This window comes from Crinia signifera, chromosome 5, assembly GCF_055691185.1.
Source record: "Crinia signifera chromosome 5, ASM5569118v1, whole genome shotgun sequence".
NCBI lineage: Eukaryota > Metazoa > Chordata > Amphibia > Anura > Myobatrachidae > Crinia > Crinia signifera.
The window spans coordinates 87,660,034-87,678,656 of record NC_139221.1 but is presented as its reverse complement, the minus strand read 5'-3'; the positions used below and the strand labels follow the sequence as shown (position 1 = coordinate 87,678,656).

Here is an 18,623-nt window from a genome sequence, read left to right as displayed (position 1 = left end):
GCGGAGAAACGCGTAGAGGGCACGGGGCACGGCTGGCTACGCTGAGTTTTGAATTGCTGACCACTGACCATTCTCGGATAAGACTGCACACTGGAACTGCACCAGCGGTCAGAGACTGTCACTGGAGACCATCAGCTGATCCCCCCTGTTGTATCCTGACCCATTTGGGTATCAAGCAAGTTATAATAATTACTACTAACTTGACACTAACCTACTAATATACTGAAGGATTATAACAAAGGAGAGCTCAATACAAACATGCATGCATTTACTAACTGCTGGAAACCTACCAATAAAGGTGTTATTTACATTTTAATAATTTTTATCTAATCCCCCTAAATGTATGTGAGTCTTGTTTGTCCCATCGTTGGCCACGATATTATACTGTAAAAATTATTTTATATTAAATGTTTATTCAGTATAGCGCTGTTCCACTTCTTAGTTTTTTATTATGGCCGATTACCTGAAATTTAATTTCATGTCAAAGAGTTCATAGCCCAAGAGTGTGATAACTGTTCATTATTATGTAGCATAGGAGTAGGATATGTCACAGGAGAAACTGCTTTTATCCAAAAGGGTTGGTGTGTGGAAGTCTTAACTTTGTATCTGTCATTTCTTTACTACCTAGCTTTACGGGCTGCACATTTGACAGCAGCAAAGCTTCCAGATTATATTATTGTCATAGAGACTATCACAAGTCGGGATTTTCTTTGAAAGTCAGATGATATGCAACTAGAGATAAGCAAACACATCTCATCATTAAAAATAATACCTGAGATTTTGGTTGTAAATTGACTTGTAATAGGGGGGCCAAAGCCCTTGGCTGTGCTGGCCCTTATTGCGAATGAGTATGTTGTCCCAGGATACAATCCAAAGAATAGGTAATGTGTTTCATTTCCTTGTTTTGTAATCCGGCCACTTTGATTGGATAAATCTATTTCAGGGTCAAAAGAGCTGACTGCCTTGTAGGTGATCTGTTAAAAAGAAGCGAGAAGAATTAGTGGAAAGTCAATGGAAAGTCTTCTGTTGGCAGAGTCAGATTACATCTTTATCCGGTAAACCTCTGTGATGTATGCACCGTCAGACATTTTATGATAACAGATCATATTGCTCTAGACTCTTCAAGACCTGAATCCAATGAAGGAACTCAGCCAAAACTGTTATGAGCTATTACTTTTATAGATGCAAGGACTTAGCTCCAGATGGATTACTAATGTAAAAAGACGGTTTCTGGCTTACCCTAATACCTTCAAGTTGTTTTCCTTTACACTCCAATGTATAGACTGCATTCTGTTCTGTCCTGTAATAATTAAATTGCCCTAAAAGATTATGTTTTCATTATGACAGATGCAATTTCCCTTGAAGTGTGTAGTGCTTTAAATGCGGTATTAACCTTAACTGTTTGCACGAAAGCCACAAATTGCTCTTGAGATACATTAGACTAGCTGGAGAGAGCACTGACAGTGATTGTTAACTCATTCAGTGCTGATGCCTTCCAGCTTCTATTACTGTCTATGCAAAAAGCCATTTACTTACCCATAAAAGCAAAAAGATAAAATAATATTAAGGTTTATTTATGAAACAAGTACAAGTGGGATACATGCTGCAGATGACGGCACCCAGTCATGATAGCATCATTGGTGTGATTACAACAGAATGGTAAACTGTGATATCTAATTGGTTGGTTTTGGTTACATTGTTCCCTTGCCTGTTCACACAGAGGAGCGCATGTTTTGCGTATGCACAAGTGCAGACGCTAGGTGTTCCCATGTAAACGCTAGGCGTTCCCATGCTAATGCGGGTGTGACTCAGGTGCGGGGGGGGGGGGGGGCGGGCAGCTGACATCAGCAGTTAACATTAACTGCAGACTCCTTTGAAGTATTATGCAACTAAAGTGGCGGAACTTGTGAGTGGTTGACCCAGGTGCAAAAATATAATTTGGGCCCCCCTCCTCCACGCCAACCCAACTTAACAATATGCCGCACAGTAGCAGGTGGCAGCAGTGGGCCTCATAATTCTCAGAGGCCCTGGTGCAATGCAGCTGCTGCACCAATGGAAGTTCCGCCTCTGCATCCAATAACTATTTCTTGTTACATTAACACATTTGTACGACCCAAAGTTACTCAATGCACCATTGATAAACAATGATATGGTTTTCTATTGTCCACTTATTTTTATGTTGCTATATCTTGTGTTGAAGTAAATCATTAATACATGTTAACACTTTATTTCTTTAACATTAGCTATATATTTAATCAGCGAAGCAATTTTCGCATGGTCAAGAGGTTTATTTTTTATTCAACTGAACACCAGAATGGGGAAGACGTAAATGCCTGTGACCATGGAAAGACTGTACAATGCTTAGTAACATATTGAGTATTTTATACACGGCAGTCTCTAGGGATTATTGCCACCGATGCATTAACAACAAAACATCCAGTCAGCAGCAGTTCTGTGGGTGAAAATACCTTGTTAATAACAGAGGTCAGAGGACAATGGAATACTGGCTTAAATAAAGTGGCAGTAAGTAAAATAACCACACAATAAAAGAGTGGTTCACAGAAAAGCATCTCTGAATGCACAAACCTTGAACTGGATGGGCTACAGAAGAAAAAGATCACACCATTTTTACCAATGTAGGGGCATTTTCTAAGCCATCTAGTAGATGGCTTAGAAAATGCCGCTAAAGCGCTACGTGTGTAGGTCCCATAAGGGTAACTGTCAAAAATGGATCTCTCACTCCCCATTCAATGCAATCTGAAACAAATGAGGTGCAGCAGAATCTCACAAATGCAGATCTAATGATCCTTACAAAGTCCAAGTAACAGATGCACTATGCATTAAACAATACATGGGGCCGAGCTCCATACAATAGCCTGACTGGATCATCTACATGAGGGGTGGCCAAACCTGTCCTCAAGATCTACCAACGGTACATGTTTTCCAGGCCACCTGTGGATCTATAGTAGGAATGAATGCAGCAGGTTTTAAAATGTGACAGTTAGTAATGAATACAGCTGTGCACCAGCTAGGTAACCTGGAAAACATGGACCGTTGGTAGATAACGAGGACCGGTTTGGCCACTCCTGATCTATATCATATAATTGAAGTTATTATTATTACCAAGGAAACTCCCCTCATCTTCAAATATTTGTAGGCATAATTGTTGCTGAGTCTCTTCTTCATCAAGTCCAAATCAAATTGAAAGTGACCCTGAATAAGCACATCAATCCCGATGTGTGGCCCCGTAACATCGGAATCAATAGTCCAGGCAAGTCTATTTCTGCTTCGATTTGCTAGATTGAAAGGAGGACAATGCAGGTACACAATACGAGAGATGGTGGCATTGCTGGTGCGCCTTTCTGAGCTGACCTGAGCCAGCAGCAGAAGCCCCAGAGCAAGTAAAGGGGCTTAGCTGCCAGTAATAAACATGTTGTAGTGGGGGGATGAGGCTGTCTGGCTGCCACTAACATATATGGCCACTGGTCCTAGAGGAGGCCTGCTGTGCATGTCCAGCCACAGATGCTCCTCATCTCATGGGTCCTTGCAGATTTTGATTCTGTCACAAATATATACACATAGAACTGTGTGGCATTAGGTTTATAAAGTGCACGACTGTGTGGCATAACATGTATAAAGGGCACTACAGTGTGGTGTAATGTGAATAAAGAAAAATACCAATTTTTTTATATGAAAAAAGAGCAATTGGGTGTAATATAAATAATGAAGACTACTGTATGATGCAATGTGAATAAGGGGAACTACTGTGAGGTGTAATATGTATACAAATAATCTACTGTATATTCTGATGGAAAATATCCTAAATAACCGTGTGAAACACTTTTTCTTTACTTTGTTAATGGAGCAGAGTATTTCAGAAAGAGAGTTAAGCTGGGTACACATATATACAATTGTCGGGCCGTTCTTTCGTTCTGGGTCAGACAGCCGTTCAATTGTATATGTGTGTACGCTGTCCCGTATGAGCGATAAACGGCAATAAACTGTCTTGACCATCCATACTCGGTCGGTTGCTGTTTAATTTTCAACCGACAGGACGGCCTCATATCGGTACAAAAGTGCAGTGTGTACGCACGTTCGACCGATATGCTGCCGTCCTTGCGACTATACTGCCAAAGCTGGAACGCCCATGTGGGCGTTCCATAGCTGCAGCATCTCTGGCAGGGTGACTAAAAAAAACAAAAAACGGCGTGGGGTCCCCCCCACAGCCGTAACCAGCACCAGGCTGAAAGAGCCGGGGCTGGTATTAAAAAATCAGGAAACCCGACAAATAGGGCTTCGCTGATTTTTTAAAACCAGCCCCAGGCTCCAGGTCCGGGGCTGGTTCCCAAAATACGGGGGACAAATTGACTAGGGGTCCCCCGTATTTTACGAACCAGCCCCAGGCCAAACCAGCCAGCAGGGTAATGCCACAGCCGGGGGACACTTATTATATAAGGTCCCGCGGCCAAAGCATTCAGCCCTCTGACTGGTCAGCCTGGCCAGGGGTCCTGGGGGAGTGGGGACCCCAATAAAGGGGTCCCCCCCTCCAGGACTTACCTGACCAGGCTGAAGCCTGGTGCTGTCCCCGGTGACCCTGTGCGGTGGCCACCGGGCTGATCATTGTGTAAAAAAAATAGAATAAAAACTATTGTTTTTTCCTGTGGAACTATGAGTCCCAGCAAGCCTCCCCGCAAGCTGGGACTTGGAGAACCACAAGTCCCAGCCTGCGGGTTATTAAAGGGCCTGCTGGGTCTTGTAGTTCCACAGTAAAAAAAACAGTTAAATAAATACACACTGACACATTAGAAAAATAAAAGTTGAATACATACATTACACAAACACACTGATACTTACCTATCTTGATCCCGTAGGTAGGTCCCAGGGTCCGGTCCGGTGGCTTGGTTCCGGGGCTGGTCCAGGTCCGGGGCTCCAGGGCTGAAGAGTCCGTGGTCCTGGATCCGTAGTAATCCAAAGGGTTACCTGGGGAAGGAAATCCTACTCACCTGTCCTGTGGCGACCACCCCGGCATTTTGTCCCCTGTATTTTGGGAACCAGCCCCGGACCTGGAGCCTGGGGCTGGTTTTAAAAAATCAGCGAAGCCCTATTTGTCGGGTTTCCTGATTTTTTAATACCAGCCCCAGCTCTTTCAGCCTGGTGCTGGTTACGGCTGTGGGGGGGGGCCCACGCCGATTTTTTTTTTAATAGGTAAAAGGGTGACAGCTATAATTATGCCCTAACCCAGCCCATTATGATAATGGACATGCCAATAGCCCAAATCGAGACAGTGTGTACGGTGGTACAATCTTTTTCTTGCGACTGTTTGGACAGGAGTACATCAGACGTCGCAAGTAAAATTGTACAGGTGTGTACGCGCGTGTTGGCTGTTGTTTGTGGACGGTCCGACGGGAGTACGGTCGGCCGAACGGTTGCCAGAAATAGGGATTATATAGTTGTGTACCCAGCTTTACCGTCCATGAGCATTCCAAGTGTAGGAATCTCATTATCTCTGTTATCTTTTGTCAATATAATTGGTGCATCATTAGAAAGAGAACTATCAAAACAAGTCAATATATTGCGGTTAGTATCCACTTAATTACCAGACAATGATCAAATTCAGTTAGGTGACTGGTGCAAACTGATATATTAAGAACACACTATCGATACTCATTTTTCCAGTCCAAAAAAATAAATGAATCTCATTTTAGAATCAGTGTCTCAGAAATCTCCAGCAAAAATTCCAGTGATATTTTTTAGGACAATTATATGTATACTGAGGACAAAATAAATAAATATTTCTTTAATCTTTTGTTCCCGTTCCAGCTGTCATAAAAACTGACAACTTTGACTTGGCAAAAGCATCTGTGACTTAGTGTTCCACCAATTGTCAGGAGTTTGATTGACAGGCGAAAAGAACATTTTTCCCCCCCCATCTGTCTCTTCACACAATTTCCCAGCTCTTTATATAAACCTTTGGTGCTGGTACAGAATTCAAGCAATGTCTTATTTATTATACTCAGATATGCACTCATTACGGTGAATGGATCTACACCTCACAGGCAGCTCAATTTATAAATGTAGAAAAAAAACGATAATGAATGCGGAAATTCTGTGTAATTCTATTGTTTCATTTGGGATAATTTCTCTATTGTAATGCCAGTTTATCTAGATAAAGCAGGAAAAACAGCAGTTAGACGGGTTAGTTGAGGGGTTTTACTTATGATTACTGCTTGACAGACTGCTCAATTCTTAGTCATCCAACTTGCAATGTACTCAGGTAAAGGTCCCTCGTTAGGCGGTGAAGGTCTTTTTTTAGAAACCCTATCAGCATATAATTGTGTAGAATTTGCTTTGAAATAAATGGTAGCTTATTTTTTCAATTACACCTGTTTGTTATTCTTATAATAGGCTTTTTGAAAAGTAAAACGGGTGAAATGCAAAGAAGGTGACCATTGTGTTATTTTTACATTATTGTCCACGAACAATCCCCTGAAATCTGCCTCCCTATCACTCATGTGCTTGAGTGGCAACACTTCACAGTTCCACACAAGACAAGGGTACACTCTACAGTTGTGAATAATAACAATCATAAATGTGTTCTATAGAAACTACTGATTTATGCAAGCCGTTGAGAAGAGCATTCTATATTCTACGCATTACATGTCATACATCCTGCATATTATATTTTAATAGTAGTTTAATGAATTTCTTGCTTTTTTTCTTGACAAAGTTTTATATATATGAATAGCCTATCAGTTATATGCCAAAGTTACGGAACTAATTTCTAAACATGGTTCCTACTGGGCCAGTCCACTTCTCATAATACCAATGCTATTATTCAATGGAAGACGCAGGACTTACCTACATGTCATTACTAGTAGAGAGAGTACAATACAAATGTAATTACTGTACCACCTATAATTGTCCATTAGAGAGAGAATTTGCTTTTGCAGGTGAACCAGAATCAGGCCCAAGATATTTACATAAACTATCCAGCTAAAAATAAAAACTTTTTTTTTTTTTTTTTTAAGTTATGGACATTGTCACTCAAATTGTTTTAATGTTGGCCACACAGGTGTCAACACTGATGGGCAGATATTTTATTTTTTGACCAATTAGCCACAACATTGATATATGTAATGGTCCCCCCCCCCCCAGTGCTTGTTGCCAGGGGGATTACATGCTCATTGCCAGGGGGCTACTGCTCAGAGCACACCAGTGCTCATAGAAACGGCACTTACAGGTAACGATGAATACAGAAGTGTTAGTATTTTGCATGGTGTTGGATGTGGTATATTTGTGGTCTGTAGATGAGTTGGGTGATATTGCTGAAGTGTGGGGGTGTTGACTGCACTGCTGTAGTAGATCTTACAACTGTACGCCATATTTTTTCCCATCCCCCGTCCAACAGGGGATTTTGGAAGCTACATAATCACTTATACTAACTGTGGACGTGAAACCAGGGTCTGTTCTCAACTGCTGTAGTATTGTTACATTAGGTGGTATTAATAGAATAGATTTATTACAGGTATAGAGAACTGCTGTAATGGAAAATTGGTAGGTTGCAACTGTAAAATAGAGCGGTAGAGAGTATTGCTGATTGTTATAATGTAGAGTCAGGAGTATTGCTAATTGCAGAATTGTGTAAGAGTTGGGATATTGCTTACAGCTTAAAGTGTGGACATTTTAGTATCTTGCAAAGCAGAAAAAGTGATACTGAGTATCAGAATTGTTAGGTGATAGACTTTCTCCCAGCTGTCTCAATTGTGGTGGAACTTTCTCATGCACTCAGAACTACATTATGTTCCAGCTACAGTTCAAGTAAAAAATGATATCCACCTATATGTTGCTTTGCACCATGGGGGATCAACATACACATAACAGTGGTGCACACAACCTTGTCAGTGTGTTTGCAAGTAAAGCGGTTGAAGGATTGCCTAACATTGTCTAAAAGTATAGCTTCTACACTAATTATTGTAAATAAAAATCTGACTGCTTTACAATACACACATAGGGTGGGGTGCACTAAAGTGAAAATGCGATAAAAACCCTGTTTTTGGGGTTTCTAACACTTTTTGAATGCACTAAAGTCCTTCCGCTGGGGCATCACTTAGGAGGAAATCCGGCAGATCTGTAAGTCCAGCATCGGAGCCGCTTCGCAAAGACCTGTCCTTTGGGTAAATAATTGTATATCTTAGTGCATATGCCATTATTATGAATGCAGAAAGCAGCAATGTGGGGTGGCCGCTGTTAATGCACCCCCCCCCCCCTAATCACAAAGTCTTGATTTGACCCATCCTATTGACAATTTGGCTACAACTACCACATGGGGGCTCTTTAGAATTCTTTTCAGGGCTATTTTAAATTGCCAGTCTGTCCCGGCAATTGAAAATATAATAAAGACATACAAATATAGTCAATGCGGTTTTAATCAGGATATGAATATGCTTTGTACGGACTAAACTGAAACACAATACACAAGACATATAACATTCCAAAACAATACACTTACATCATAGAAGGTAATTATGCCGTACGTTTGGGCAGGCTCCCTCCATTGTAGAAAAATCTTCTCCTCAAATGTGCTGCTTTGGATTGACTCTAAAGGTACGGCACTAGGCACTAGTAAGAAAGAAATAGTGTGCAATACTGTTAACCATGTTATTTCAATACATTTTATACATATCATTCCCAATTGAGATACACACATCTGTACATATTGGCCCTTATTCTGGTCCGTATGCAGCAAGTCTGCATTCGCACAGGGGCCAATGTTTCTTTAGTGTGCATGCGCATTTCTGCACATGTGCATACGCAAGGTCGTGCACCTACGGCGAACATTCAGCGGGCGGGGGGCGGAGAGGGGCGGGGGGGGCGACAGGCTGCCCCCTTACCATATGGGAACGCCCAGCGTTTCATGGGCATTCCCATGAGAATGCTGGGCGTTCTTATGGTAATGAGGCCGTGACGTTGCCAGCTGCCCGCCCATTTCTAGCCCAGCGTGCACGCATATGTAAGTTACTCGAAAGTCACTTTTATATGTGTGCACCTTCCACATCTTTCGATGGTCGGCGACCAACAAATGATGTGGGTGTGCGTGGGAACACACGCTGCGAGGGGGGGCTGGAGGCCAGGCATTCGCCGGGTGGGATTTGGTGGACTTGCAAGGCTGCGAATTTGCAGCCTTGCGAATCAACCAGAATAATCCCCATTGTTACAGCCTTGGGGAAGTAATGGATAAATGGACAAGTGGAGAAGTTGTCCAAACAACCAATTCACTTTAAGACAGCATTTATCAAGTACAGTACATTATATAAAATAATAGGGCAACTTCTTCACGGGTTCATTTATCCACTTGTTTCACTGTTTGACACATTTCCCCTTTATATTAACTATTTTACAATACTACATCCACCTGAGTAGAGAATATTAGCATTTTTGAATAACTGAACTGTGAAATATAAATGAATACAAAGGAATGCCATTGTTATCATTGTATTTTTGCAATAAAGAGAATACAAAAAAGGGATTTTTGTAAGAACTTACCGTTCGAATCCCTTTCTCTGATATGGTCCTGGTGACACAGCTTCACATTGGGATGTAGGAGGGTCCGCAGGAGCCAGGCACCTATCCTAAAGCTTTTGGAGGGTAGGCTCCTCCCCTACTGCATCCCAGACTCCTCAGTTCAATCTTTCAAAGCCACTGGAATACATTAACTCAGTACAAACAACTGCACATATTATATGCACAATTTTAAATTTAACTTTTCAACCAATTATAACATGAAACATCATGAACACTGGCATACTTACTGAGCGTAAGGGAGGGATCGCTGTGTCACCAGGACCATATCAGAGAAAGGGATTCGAACGGTAAGTTCTTACAAAAATCCCTTTTTCTCTTTCAATGGTCCTGGTGACACAGCTTCACATTGGGACGTTCCAGAGCCGGTCCTTTTGGGTGGGTACGCTCAGGTCTGCAGTATTCATCACTGCTCGCCCGAATGATGCGTCCACCGACGCGAACTCATGGAACCTATCGAATTTGGCAAAATTATGAACAGATGACCAAGTGGCAGCGCTGCAAACCTGCTCAGCTGTTGCCCCATGTCGAACCGCCCAAGAGGTGGCAACCGACCTGGTGGTATGCGCATTAATCCTGGCCGGTACAGGCCTACCAACTTTTGTATATGCAAACGCAATAACAAAGCGCAACCACCTAACAATGGTCTGCTTAGAAGCAGGCCAACTAAGTTTGTGTATGTCATACAAAACCAGTAAAGTATCAGTCTTTCTGACACTCTTAACTCTGTCCACATAAACGCGCAAGACGCGCACAACATCCAAATTCCTCAATTTGTCCCTTTTCCTAACAACCCTCTGGGGGTTGAAACAGTGGCAGAACAATCTCCTGATTTAGAAGAAAAGCAGAGACTACTTTTGGTAAAAATCTAGGGATACTGTCCGAAAGGCAGCCCTATCATCATGACATATAAGGGAGGAAGACTTGTAGAACAAAGCAATCAACTCCGATATTTTTTTTATTTTTTTTTTTTTTTCTCTGACGCCACCGCCAACAAAATTATCAGCTTCCCTGAAAGGAAACTTAAAGTCAACCGACCTTAACGGCTCAAAAGGCGTCGCTTTTTGTACTCCAGAGCCAGAGACAATTCCCCTGGCGCTACTGGTTGGTTGTAGGGAGGTTTCAATAGATAAACCCCCTGCAGGAAGGTCTGTACTTCTGGTTCTAACGCAATCCTTCTTTGGAAAGAAAATAGACCCGGTCGAGATATGTACTCCGAGTGACTGAAGGCCTAACCCGAAGGAAAGGTCCTCCTGTAAAAAACTCCAACAATTTAGCCATTTTAAATCTCGATGTGCGTGACCTCTGTCTTACACACCACCAAATATAGGTCTTCCAGGCCCCAAAATAATTTACAGAAGACACTGACTTTCTGGCTTTCCTCATTGCGTTAACCGCCTCTGAGAATCCTATATTCCTCAAAATGGCGTTTTCAACAGCCAGACCGTCAAACTAAGCGAGCTGAATCCAGCTGGTTGAACGGTCCTTGTTTTAGAAGGTCTGACCTCAGAGGTAGACGCCACGAGTCCACAGAGAATCTCTGAAGCCTCGAGTACCAGGATCTCCCTGGCCAATGTGGGGCCACTAAAATTACTGGAATTGTCTGGGCCTGTATTGTTTTCAACTCTCTTGCCAGCCTTGGAACTGGCGGAAAATCATAAAGAAGATTCCCCTCCCAGGGAAAAGTCATGGCCTCCACTGCTTCTGCCAGTGGATCCCACGTCCTGTCATACAGCCTGGGTAACTGATGGATGAACCTGTATGCCTTCAGGTCCCTATCCGGGGTTTCCCCCTTATTGTAATCTAGTGGAATACTTGTGGATTCAGCCTCCATTTTCCTCCCATCAGTTACTCCCTGCTCAGGAAGTCGGCTTCTATATTCTCCACTCCTGGTATGAAGATTGCTGATAATGCTAGAACATTCTGTTCTGCCCACAAGAAGATTCGGGACACCTCCCACATGGCCAGATTGCTGTGTGTGCCTCCCAGGTGATTCAGATACGCCACAGCTGTGACGTTGTCGGTCTGAATGCCTAAAAGGGAGCTCTTGTAATCTTTTCTCCCGCCAGAGAAAACCTCTTCCACACAGCCCTCAGTTCCAAGATGTTGATCAGTAAGGCAGACTGTAAAGTATCAGTCTTTCTGCTCTAACGTCCACAATCCCTGCAGACGCAGGTCCACGACTACTGCCCCTCAGCCTCTGAGACTGGCGTCGGTAGTGACTACCAACCAGCTCCAGGACTGCAGGAACCAACTCCCCCGAAGGGGATCCACCTCCATCCACCATTTTAGGAAGGATCGAGTTTCTGAAACCAACACCATTTGTTCTGACCTCATGGTCTTAGTGTTCCCTGTCCACTGGGACACTCTAGAGTGGAACCTGGCGAACAGTAACGTCTCGAAAGACGCCATCATCTTCCCCAGCAGTTTGAGGCACCTCCATACTGCTGTGCTCTGAGACCCTAGGATCTCCTGTACCAAGGCAGCCAGATCCCTGGCCTATGCCTCTGGTAGAAACACCCAATGCAACTGGGTATCCAGACCAATCCCCAAGAATTGGAGTCTCTGTGGCGGCACCGATTGAGATTTTTGTAAATTTAAAAGCCAGCCGTGAATCTGCAAAACCTGATGGTTTCTGTCAAGTGACTCTTCACTCGTCTGCTGACTCCGCTTTAAACCGCAGGTCGTCCAAAAATGGAATAACCATGATTTCCCTAAGTCGGAGCACATCCGCCATTTCTGACCTTATTTGGTGAATACCCTTGACGCTGTGGCCAGACCGAAGGGCAACGCCTGTTATTACAGGAGAAGGTCTCCTATTGCACACCCTGATGTTCCGAGTGCATAGGAACCTGCAAGTATGCGTCCTGGACCTTCATGGACGCTAAAAATTCTCCCTGGTCCCGGCTTAGCAGCACAGACCGTAGAGACTCTATTTTGGAATGGTCTACCCACAAATGGCTATTAATGCCTTTAAGTTTAGGATCAGCTGAAAGACCCGTCTGGTTTGGGCACCAAAAACAGAGTGAAATAAAAGCCTTTTTTCCCTCCGCTCTGGGGACCGGGACTACCACACCCTTCTCTAAAAGAGAATGAGCCTCTCCCAAGAGAGCTGTACGGAGTCGAGCCTCCTTTTGGTAGTGGTGTAGGAATGAACCTTCTCGGTGGAAGAACTTTGAAGGGAATCTTTTAACCCTGGGTTGTATTTCTAACCCAAGCGTTCCGGTCTAACAGTGCCCCTGCGTCTTTGAACAGTGACAGACGTCCCCCCTCCTTAAACACCGCCGGGCAAAACCCTTGGCAGAATGCGGAGGATTTTTCCTCTCCTTTGGTTTCTTATAAAAAGAACCCAATTTTTGACTATGGGGCCTTGCCCCTGGAGGACTGAGACTATCCCTTAAAAGACTGGTCTCAAAAGAACGCACCTCCTCTAGGGGAGGGCCGAAAGGATGGCCTGAAAACAGAAAACCTTGATGTCTGCTTGGCTGCAGGGGTAGGCAGGAAAGTGCTTTTCCACCTGTGGCCTGCTTATTGATCTCTTTCAGTCGTAAACCAATAACAGCTTTCCTTTAAAAGCTAATGCCTCTAAGCCTTTTTAGACTTGTTATCTGCCTTCCAAGCTATAAGCCAGAGCCCTCTCCTGGCACTCCAGACACTGAGGAACTCTGGCAGCCATTTTGAGAGCTTCCTGCTCAGCCTGAATCACATTTCTGCAGCAGCATTAGACATCTCTGCCTAGTAACAACACAGACACTGAGGAAACTCTGGCAGCCATTTTGAGAGCTTCCTGCTCAGCCTGAATCACATTTCTGCAGCAGCATTAGACTTCTCTGCCTAGTAACAACACACAAAAACAGTATGTCAACTAGAGCACAGGTCACTGACCCACCAATCTTGGCCTTAGGGACCCAGACTGAAGCCAATCAGAAGCTTGCTTGCTTGAAGGCTTGCACTGGTAGCACAGTGGCTTTTGACAAGTATACCACAGAAGCCTCTACCACTGGAACATTTTCCCAGAGGTCTGCATGATCCTCAGGCATAGGATACAGGCTTAACCATCTATTAGGCATCCAAAGCCTTTTGTCAGGGGTTTTCCAATAAATCTTGTAAACCCTTGTCTGCAGAGAGAAATCATTTCCCTCACGCTGTCTCTTAAAAACAACCTTAGCAGGAGTTTTTTCTTCACAGACAAATTCAATGCCTGTTTACAGCAGTGATCAAATCCTCCACCCCAGAGGGTGAGGACTCTTCAGAAACATCCCCCTGAACCCAGGGTATGTCTGTGTACTCTCCCTCCTCATCAGCAGCTAATAATGGCACTGAATAAGACCTTTTAGGGGTCCTCAGAATAACCATAAAGCTTGTCAAGCAAGTAATTTAAACCTGCTGATTCCCATAGCAGTATCCTACATGACATGTAGAAGTCAGGATCTGTCTGGGTCCGAGGCAAAGAGCTGGACGGACTGCAGAGAGAATGGTCCTGGTCTAGGGAAATTACCAGCCATCACTCTTGCCTGTCCAGTAATGCACCAAAGCATTTTCCGACCTGTCTCAGGGATTTAGCCCTCGCAAGGTCCGATGCACTACCCTCTGGGGTTCACTCCCCATGGGTTTCACAGCAGCGCAACAAATACATAAGCCCCCCTCAGGGACAAATTTCAGTGTACAACCACTGCAAGCGCTCAATGCATTAAAGGCTCCCTCCCCCAAAACCACAGACTGTTGCTCAGACATGATGTTCTCAATAACACAGTCACAGCATTAAATGTACATACATTATATACAGTGTACTCAGTCACTTAGCTTTCTGTAGTCTTCAGAATGGGGAAAGCGAAGCCCAGGAAATCCGATCACTCTGTCAGGATCTGTAAGCCAGCTCAGCTCCGCTGCAAGCGTTCTGAATGGCGCCAAAACAGAGTGAGGGAAGGGACCAAGTCCCTGCTGCTGCGGGGTCTGTGACTTTTGGCGCCAACTACCCCCAGACAGCCGCTCCCATTGTAGGATCTCCTCGTTCCAGTATCTCCCCCTCAGCTGGGGACCACTCGGAACATGCCTGTAACAACACTGCTGTCCTCTCATATCAGGAGCTCAGTGTGTAAGCTCCGCAGAAAATGGCCGCCGCCATCACGGAGCGCCTGTCCCCCATGATCCCCACCTAGCGTGAAGCCGGTTTCAGAGCGCTCCGGAGCCCAGGCAGCTTCTTAAAAGAAGCTGTAAGCGCTGCACAGGGAGGCCAGACAGCGTCTCCCTCGTGCACAGTGAGCTGACAGGACTCGTTTCTGTCAGCTCCTGCTGTGCTAGCAGTGTGAGGATTCACTTGAGAATCCTCACACTGTGCCTACCTAGCTAGTGTAGAAGTTAATAAAATAATAAAAACCCTAACTAACTCTACTCCTTCGGCTGCTCCAGCAGCCCTTTAGAATAGCACCCACTCCAGTGGGCACCTAACACGAACTGAGGAGTCTGGGATGCAGTAGGGGAGGAGCCTACCCTCCAAAAGCTTTAGGATAGGTGCCTGGCTCCTGCGGACCCTCCTACATCCCAATGTGAAGCTGTGTCACCAGGACCATTGAAAGAGAAAACGACTTTTACAAAGAACACTTCAGCTGTAATGCAAAACACTTTTGTTGTGCTCTTGCTGTCACCTAGTTTAATGTCACCACGAGTTTGGAGTAAGCCATAGTGGGTAGAGGCAGAAACATTTGAAGAGATACATTGTACAGAAATGCCCACACCTGGGCCAGATTTGTCTCTTAGACATTTACTGTATAGTACTGAAACATTGCTCATTGTTGTATCTTGCTTATTTCTGGAATGTACATAGAACAGGATTGTGTGGCTTAGAAATCCAGGAATATTTGAGGCTAATTAAGAAGGGTTATGTGTCGTACACACCAGAACGATTTGGCTTCAAAACACCCAAATTAGATACAATCTCGACCGAGTGTATGTACATTGGGCATGTTTTGGGCCATTTCAGATCCGACTCCGATCCGATCTGGTCATTTCACAGATCCTATCTGCAGCAGGTAGGATCTGGAAATGACAGTTCAGCTGGGTGCAGGTCAAGATTGGACCGGATTCAGATCGTGTGTAGGTCATGAGCAGATAGTGTGCCCCAATAGATCGTGATCCGATCGTGCAATCATCTTACGATCTGCTCATGACCTGTATCGTTCTGGTGTGTACCAGGCATTAGGGTTTGTGATGATTGGGGGCAGTTGGTGTTGGGCTCTGGGAAGGGTGGGGTAGGGTGAACTACTTACCTGGAAGCCGTCGGGATCCTGCTGTCAGCATTTTGTACCCAACCCATGATGATGGCTACACTGACATATGTGTCACTGTTGGTATATGGCCCATATTTGTGATAGGACTCTAGGCCATTGGTTGTTAGATCTGTCCATGCTCAATATAATTAATTATCAATATTTCAGTGTTTGTTAATGGTTTTCATTTGTGTACAATACTCTTCTGTCATATTTAACAAATATGAAAAGACTGTCAGCACATCAAACAATTGCCAAGACATAACCGTAAGAAAGTAGCAGTATACTGCACAGGTCAAACAAGAGAGAAATAAAGAAAAGTAAATAGTGTTTGCAGCTTTATAACAACCATATAAAACAGTTTTGTAGCATATAAGTAAGAACATAATCAGCAAAAGTACATAGTATTTAATCCATGTATGTATTATGGGCCTGCTTCTGCTTTGCATGGTGTTTGCATGACTGCTGTATCCTTGCACAAAGCAGTGATACTGTACAGTACATACTGTATGAACATGTGCTAATGCACAAGAGCTGTCTGCTGTAAATAGGCTCCTTCTGCATGCACGTGTAACCCAATGCTGTGTCTGGGGAGGCAATATCGGATTCTTTTATGCGAGTGAGCTGAGTAGCCTCCAAATTACACAGACTTTGGGGACTTGCAGGGGTGCCCTGGATTGGTGGTCCATGTCAAATTCTATTTATTTATATCCAATTTAATAGGCAAATAGTGGACAAACAGAAACTGAATCATGTCCATTACCACATAACTGACCCAAAGAATTACATATTAACACAATGTACTTAATATTTTTTTCTGACTTTCTAAAATTAGGAACTTTTGGCCATGGGGTGCCGTGAAAATAATTCTGATACGCCAGGGTGCCGTAATAGAACATTACCCTCAGCCACAATAACCTTTACAGCCATTGTAGGGTCCGTTTTTACATTTTGTACAGTATTTGTTTTTTGTTTTGTTTTTTAAACCATTTAATATATAATTTCATACATACTGCACATTAAATGTCCCGACAATATGTGTCCCGTTTACAGGTGGAGGTGTGTCTATATGTGGGATGTAAATATATCCATATCTGTACAGTTTACCTGGTTGCAGTGGCTGTCTTTGTAAGTGGTTGACCAATGTGCAACAATATGCTCTGGATCCAGAGGTTTAGATGCTAGTTAATGAATCAAGGGGACGTTTTATCAAATCTTGGCTACAGATAAAGTGGAGAGAGATAAAGCACTAACAAATCAGCCCCTAAATTATATTTTTCGGACACATCTCTATGCCCCCGCCCCCAGTCTGAAAAGTAATTTTGAGGACTTACAGTCTTCATCCGTCTGCACTACAAGTTCCTGACTTTCTTTCCGGCCCTCAGGATTCATGAGTACAAGTTTGACACTGACATTGGTGAAAGGAGTGAGACTTGTGATTGTGTGCTGTGGATGTGTGCTGTCTGCATCCCAGCTCACTTCTTCTCTCACTTGCTCCAGTCCTCCAACATGGTATCTGTAGAGAATGGTCAGGTTGTATCTATGGCAACGGGTAACATTGTATCCAAAAGGCTCCCAGCGGATTGTTATCTGCCTGGATTTTATCTCTACCACTTGTAATTTCCGTGGACCATGCATGGGATCTGTGGAAAAAGAATACTATCATCAATTTTGATGTAACATGTTTTAACTTATGCTTAATTAATACAATAAAAGCAGCAAATGCTATACTTATAATCCCTCCATCCCCCCCATTATCAGAAACTTTACCTATATCAAAGTAGGAGCAATTTTTTGAAGTTATTATCATCAGAGCGAAAGTCAAGTTTGTTAGGTGCACCATAGCCCAGCACAGTATCAAGGTTCCAAATTAACAATACTGTCTCAGGGCCAGATGCACTAAGCTTCAAAAGTGATAAAATGGAGAGTGATACACAACCAACCAATCAGCTTCTGCCAGACATTTTTCAAACACAGTCTAGGACATGTCAGGCAAGAGCTTATTGGCTGGCTGTTTATCATTTTATCTCCATTTTATCACTTTTGAAGCTTAGTGCATCTGGCCCTCAATGAGGCAATAAGAGCCAAGGTACTGGAGTTCAAGCACTATATTAACACTTTCATTACCTGGACAAAAAGAGCTGCTTTACAATGGTATTACTGTAATATTTGAGGGTATTTATGTGGTTTGGGATATCCTACACATATGAGTACACAAATCAAGTATGAGAAACCTCCATTCATGCTACTATGCCATATTCAGGTGTTGAAAAGGGGACACATTTAATATATTTTCAGTCATCCTTTGTAAAATAATAAAGCCTAGAGCGGTGGTTCTCAACCTCGTTTTCCAGGTGCATGTTTTCCAGGTCACCCGGCAGGTGCACCTGTGATTCTGTGTGGAGTCCTGGAAAACCTGCACTGTGTGGGGGTCCTGAGGACCGAGGTTGAAATCCACTGGCCTAGAGATTTCACATGGTAGGAAAAGTATTGTCTGTCTCATGGTATTACAAACAAGTAAAAATAAAGGAGATAATGTTCTGTATACTACTACCCCTATGTTCTGTATACTACTACCCCTATGTTCCATATACTACTGCCCCTACCAGAACTTAGCTATGCGGTGGGTAGTGCTGGAGAACAATGAATTCATTTTCTTAACAGCAAGTAAACTTTCTACTAAACCATTTTGCAGCACATCACTGTGAAGCGAGTATATATTTCTGCCGTCTATTACTTTAGTTATAGGATACAAAGCTGGTTTTACTGTGTCCCAGT

General features: G+C 43.5%; 1 protein-coding gene across 10 annotated transcripts in view; it reads right to left on the bottom strand.

Annotated features, from left to right (window-relative positions):
- The window catches only part of PTPRM (protein tyrosine phosphatase receptor type M), a 647,098-nt gene that overhangs the window by 315,248 nt on the left and 313,227 nt on the right, over positions 1–18,623 (bottom strand). For all 10 annotated transcript variants that reach the window (XM_083187611.1, XM_083187612.1, XM_083187613.1 and 7 more), the window contains exons 8-10: positions 17,180–17,488; positions 8,510–8,619; positions 773–974 (exon numbers count right to left, since the gene is read on the bottom strand). In XM_083187611.1, coding sequence (XP_083043737.1) covers positions 773–974; positions 8,510–8,619; positions 17,180–17,488 — 621 coding nt within the window. The remainder of the gene's footprint in view (positions 1–772; positions 975–8,509; positions 8,620–17,179; positions 17,489–18,623) is intronic.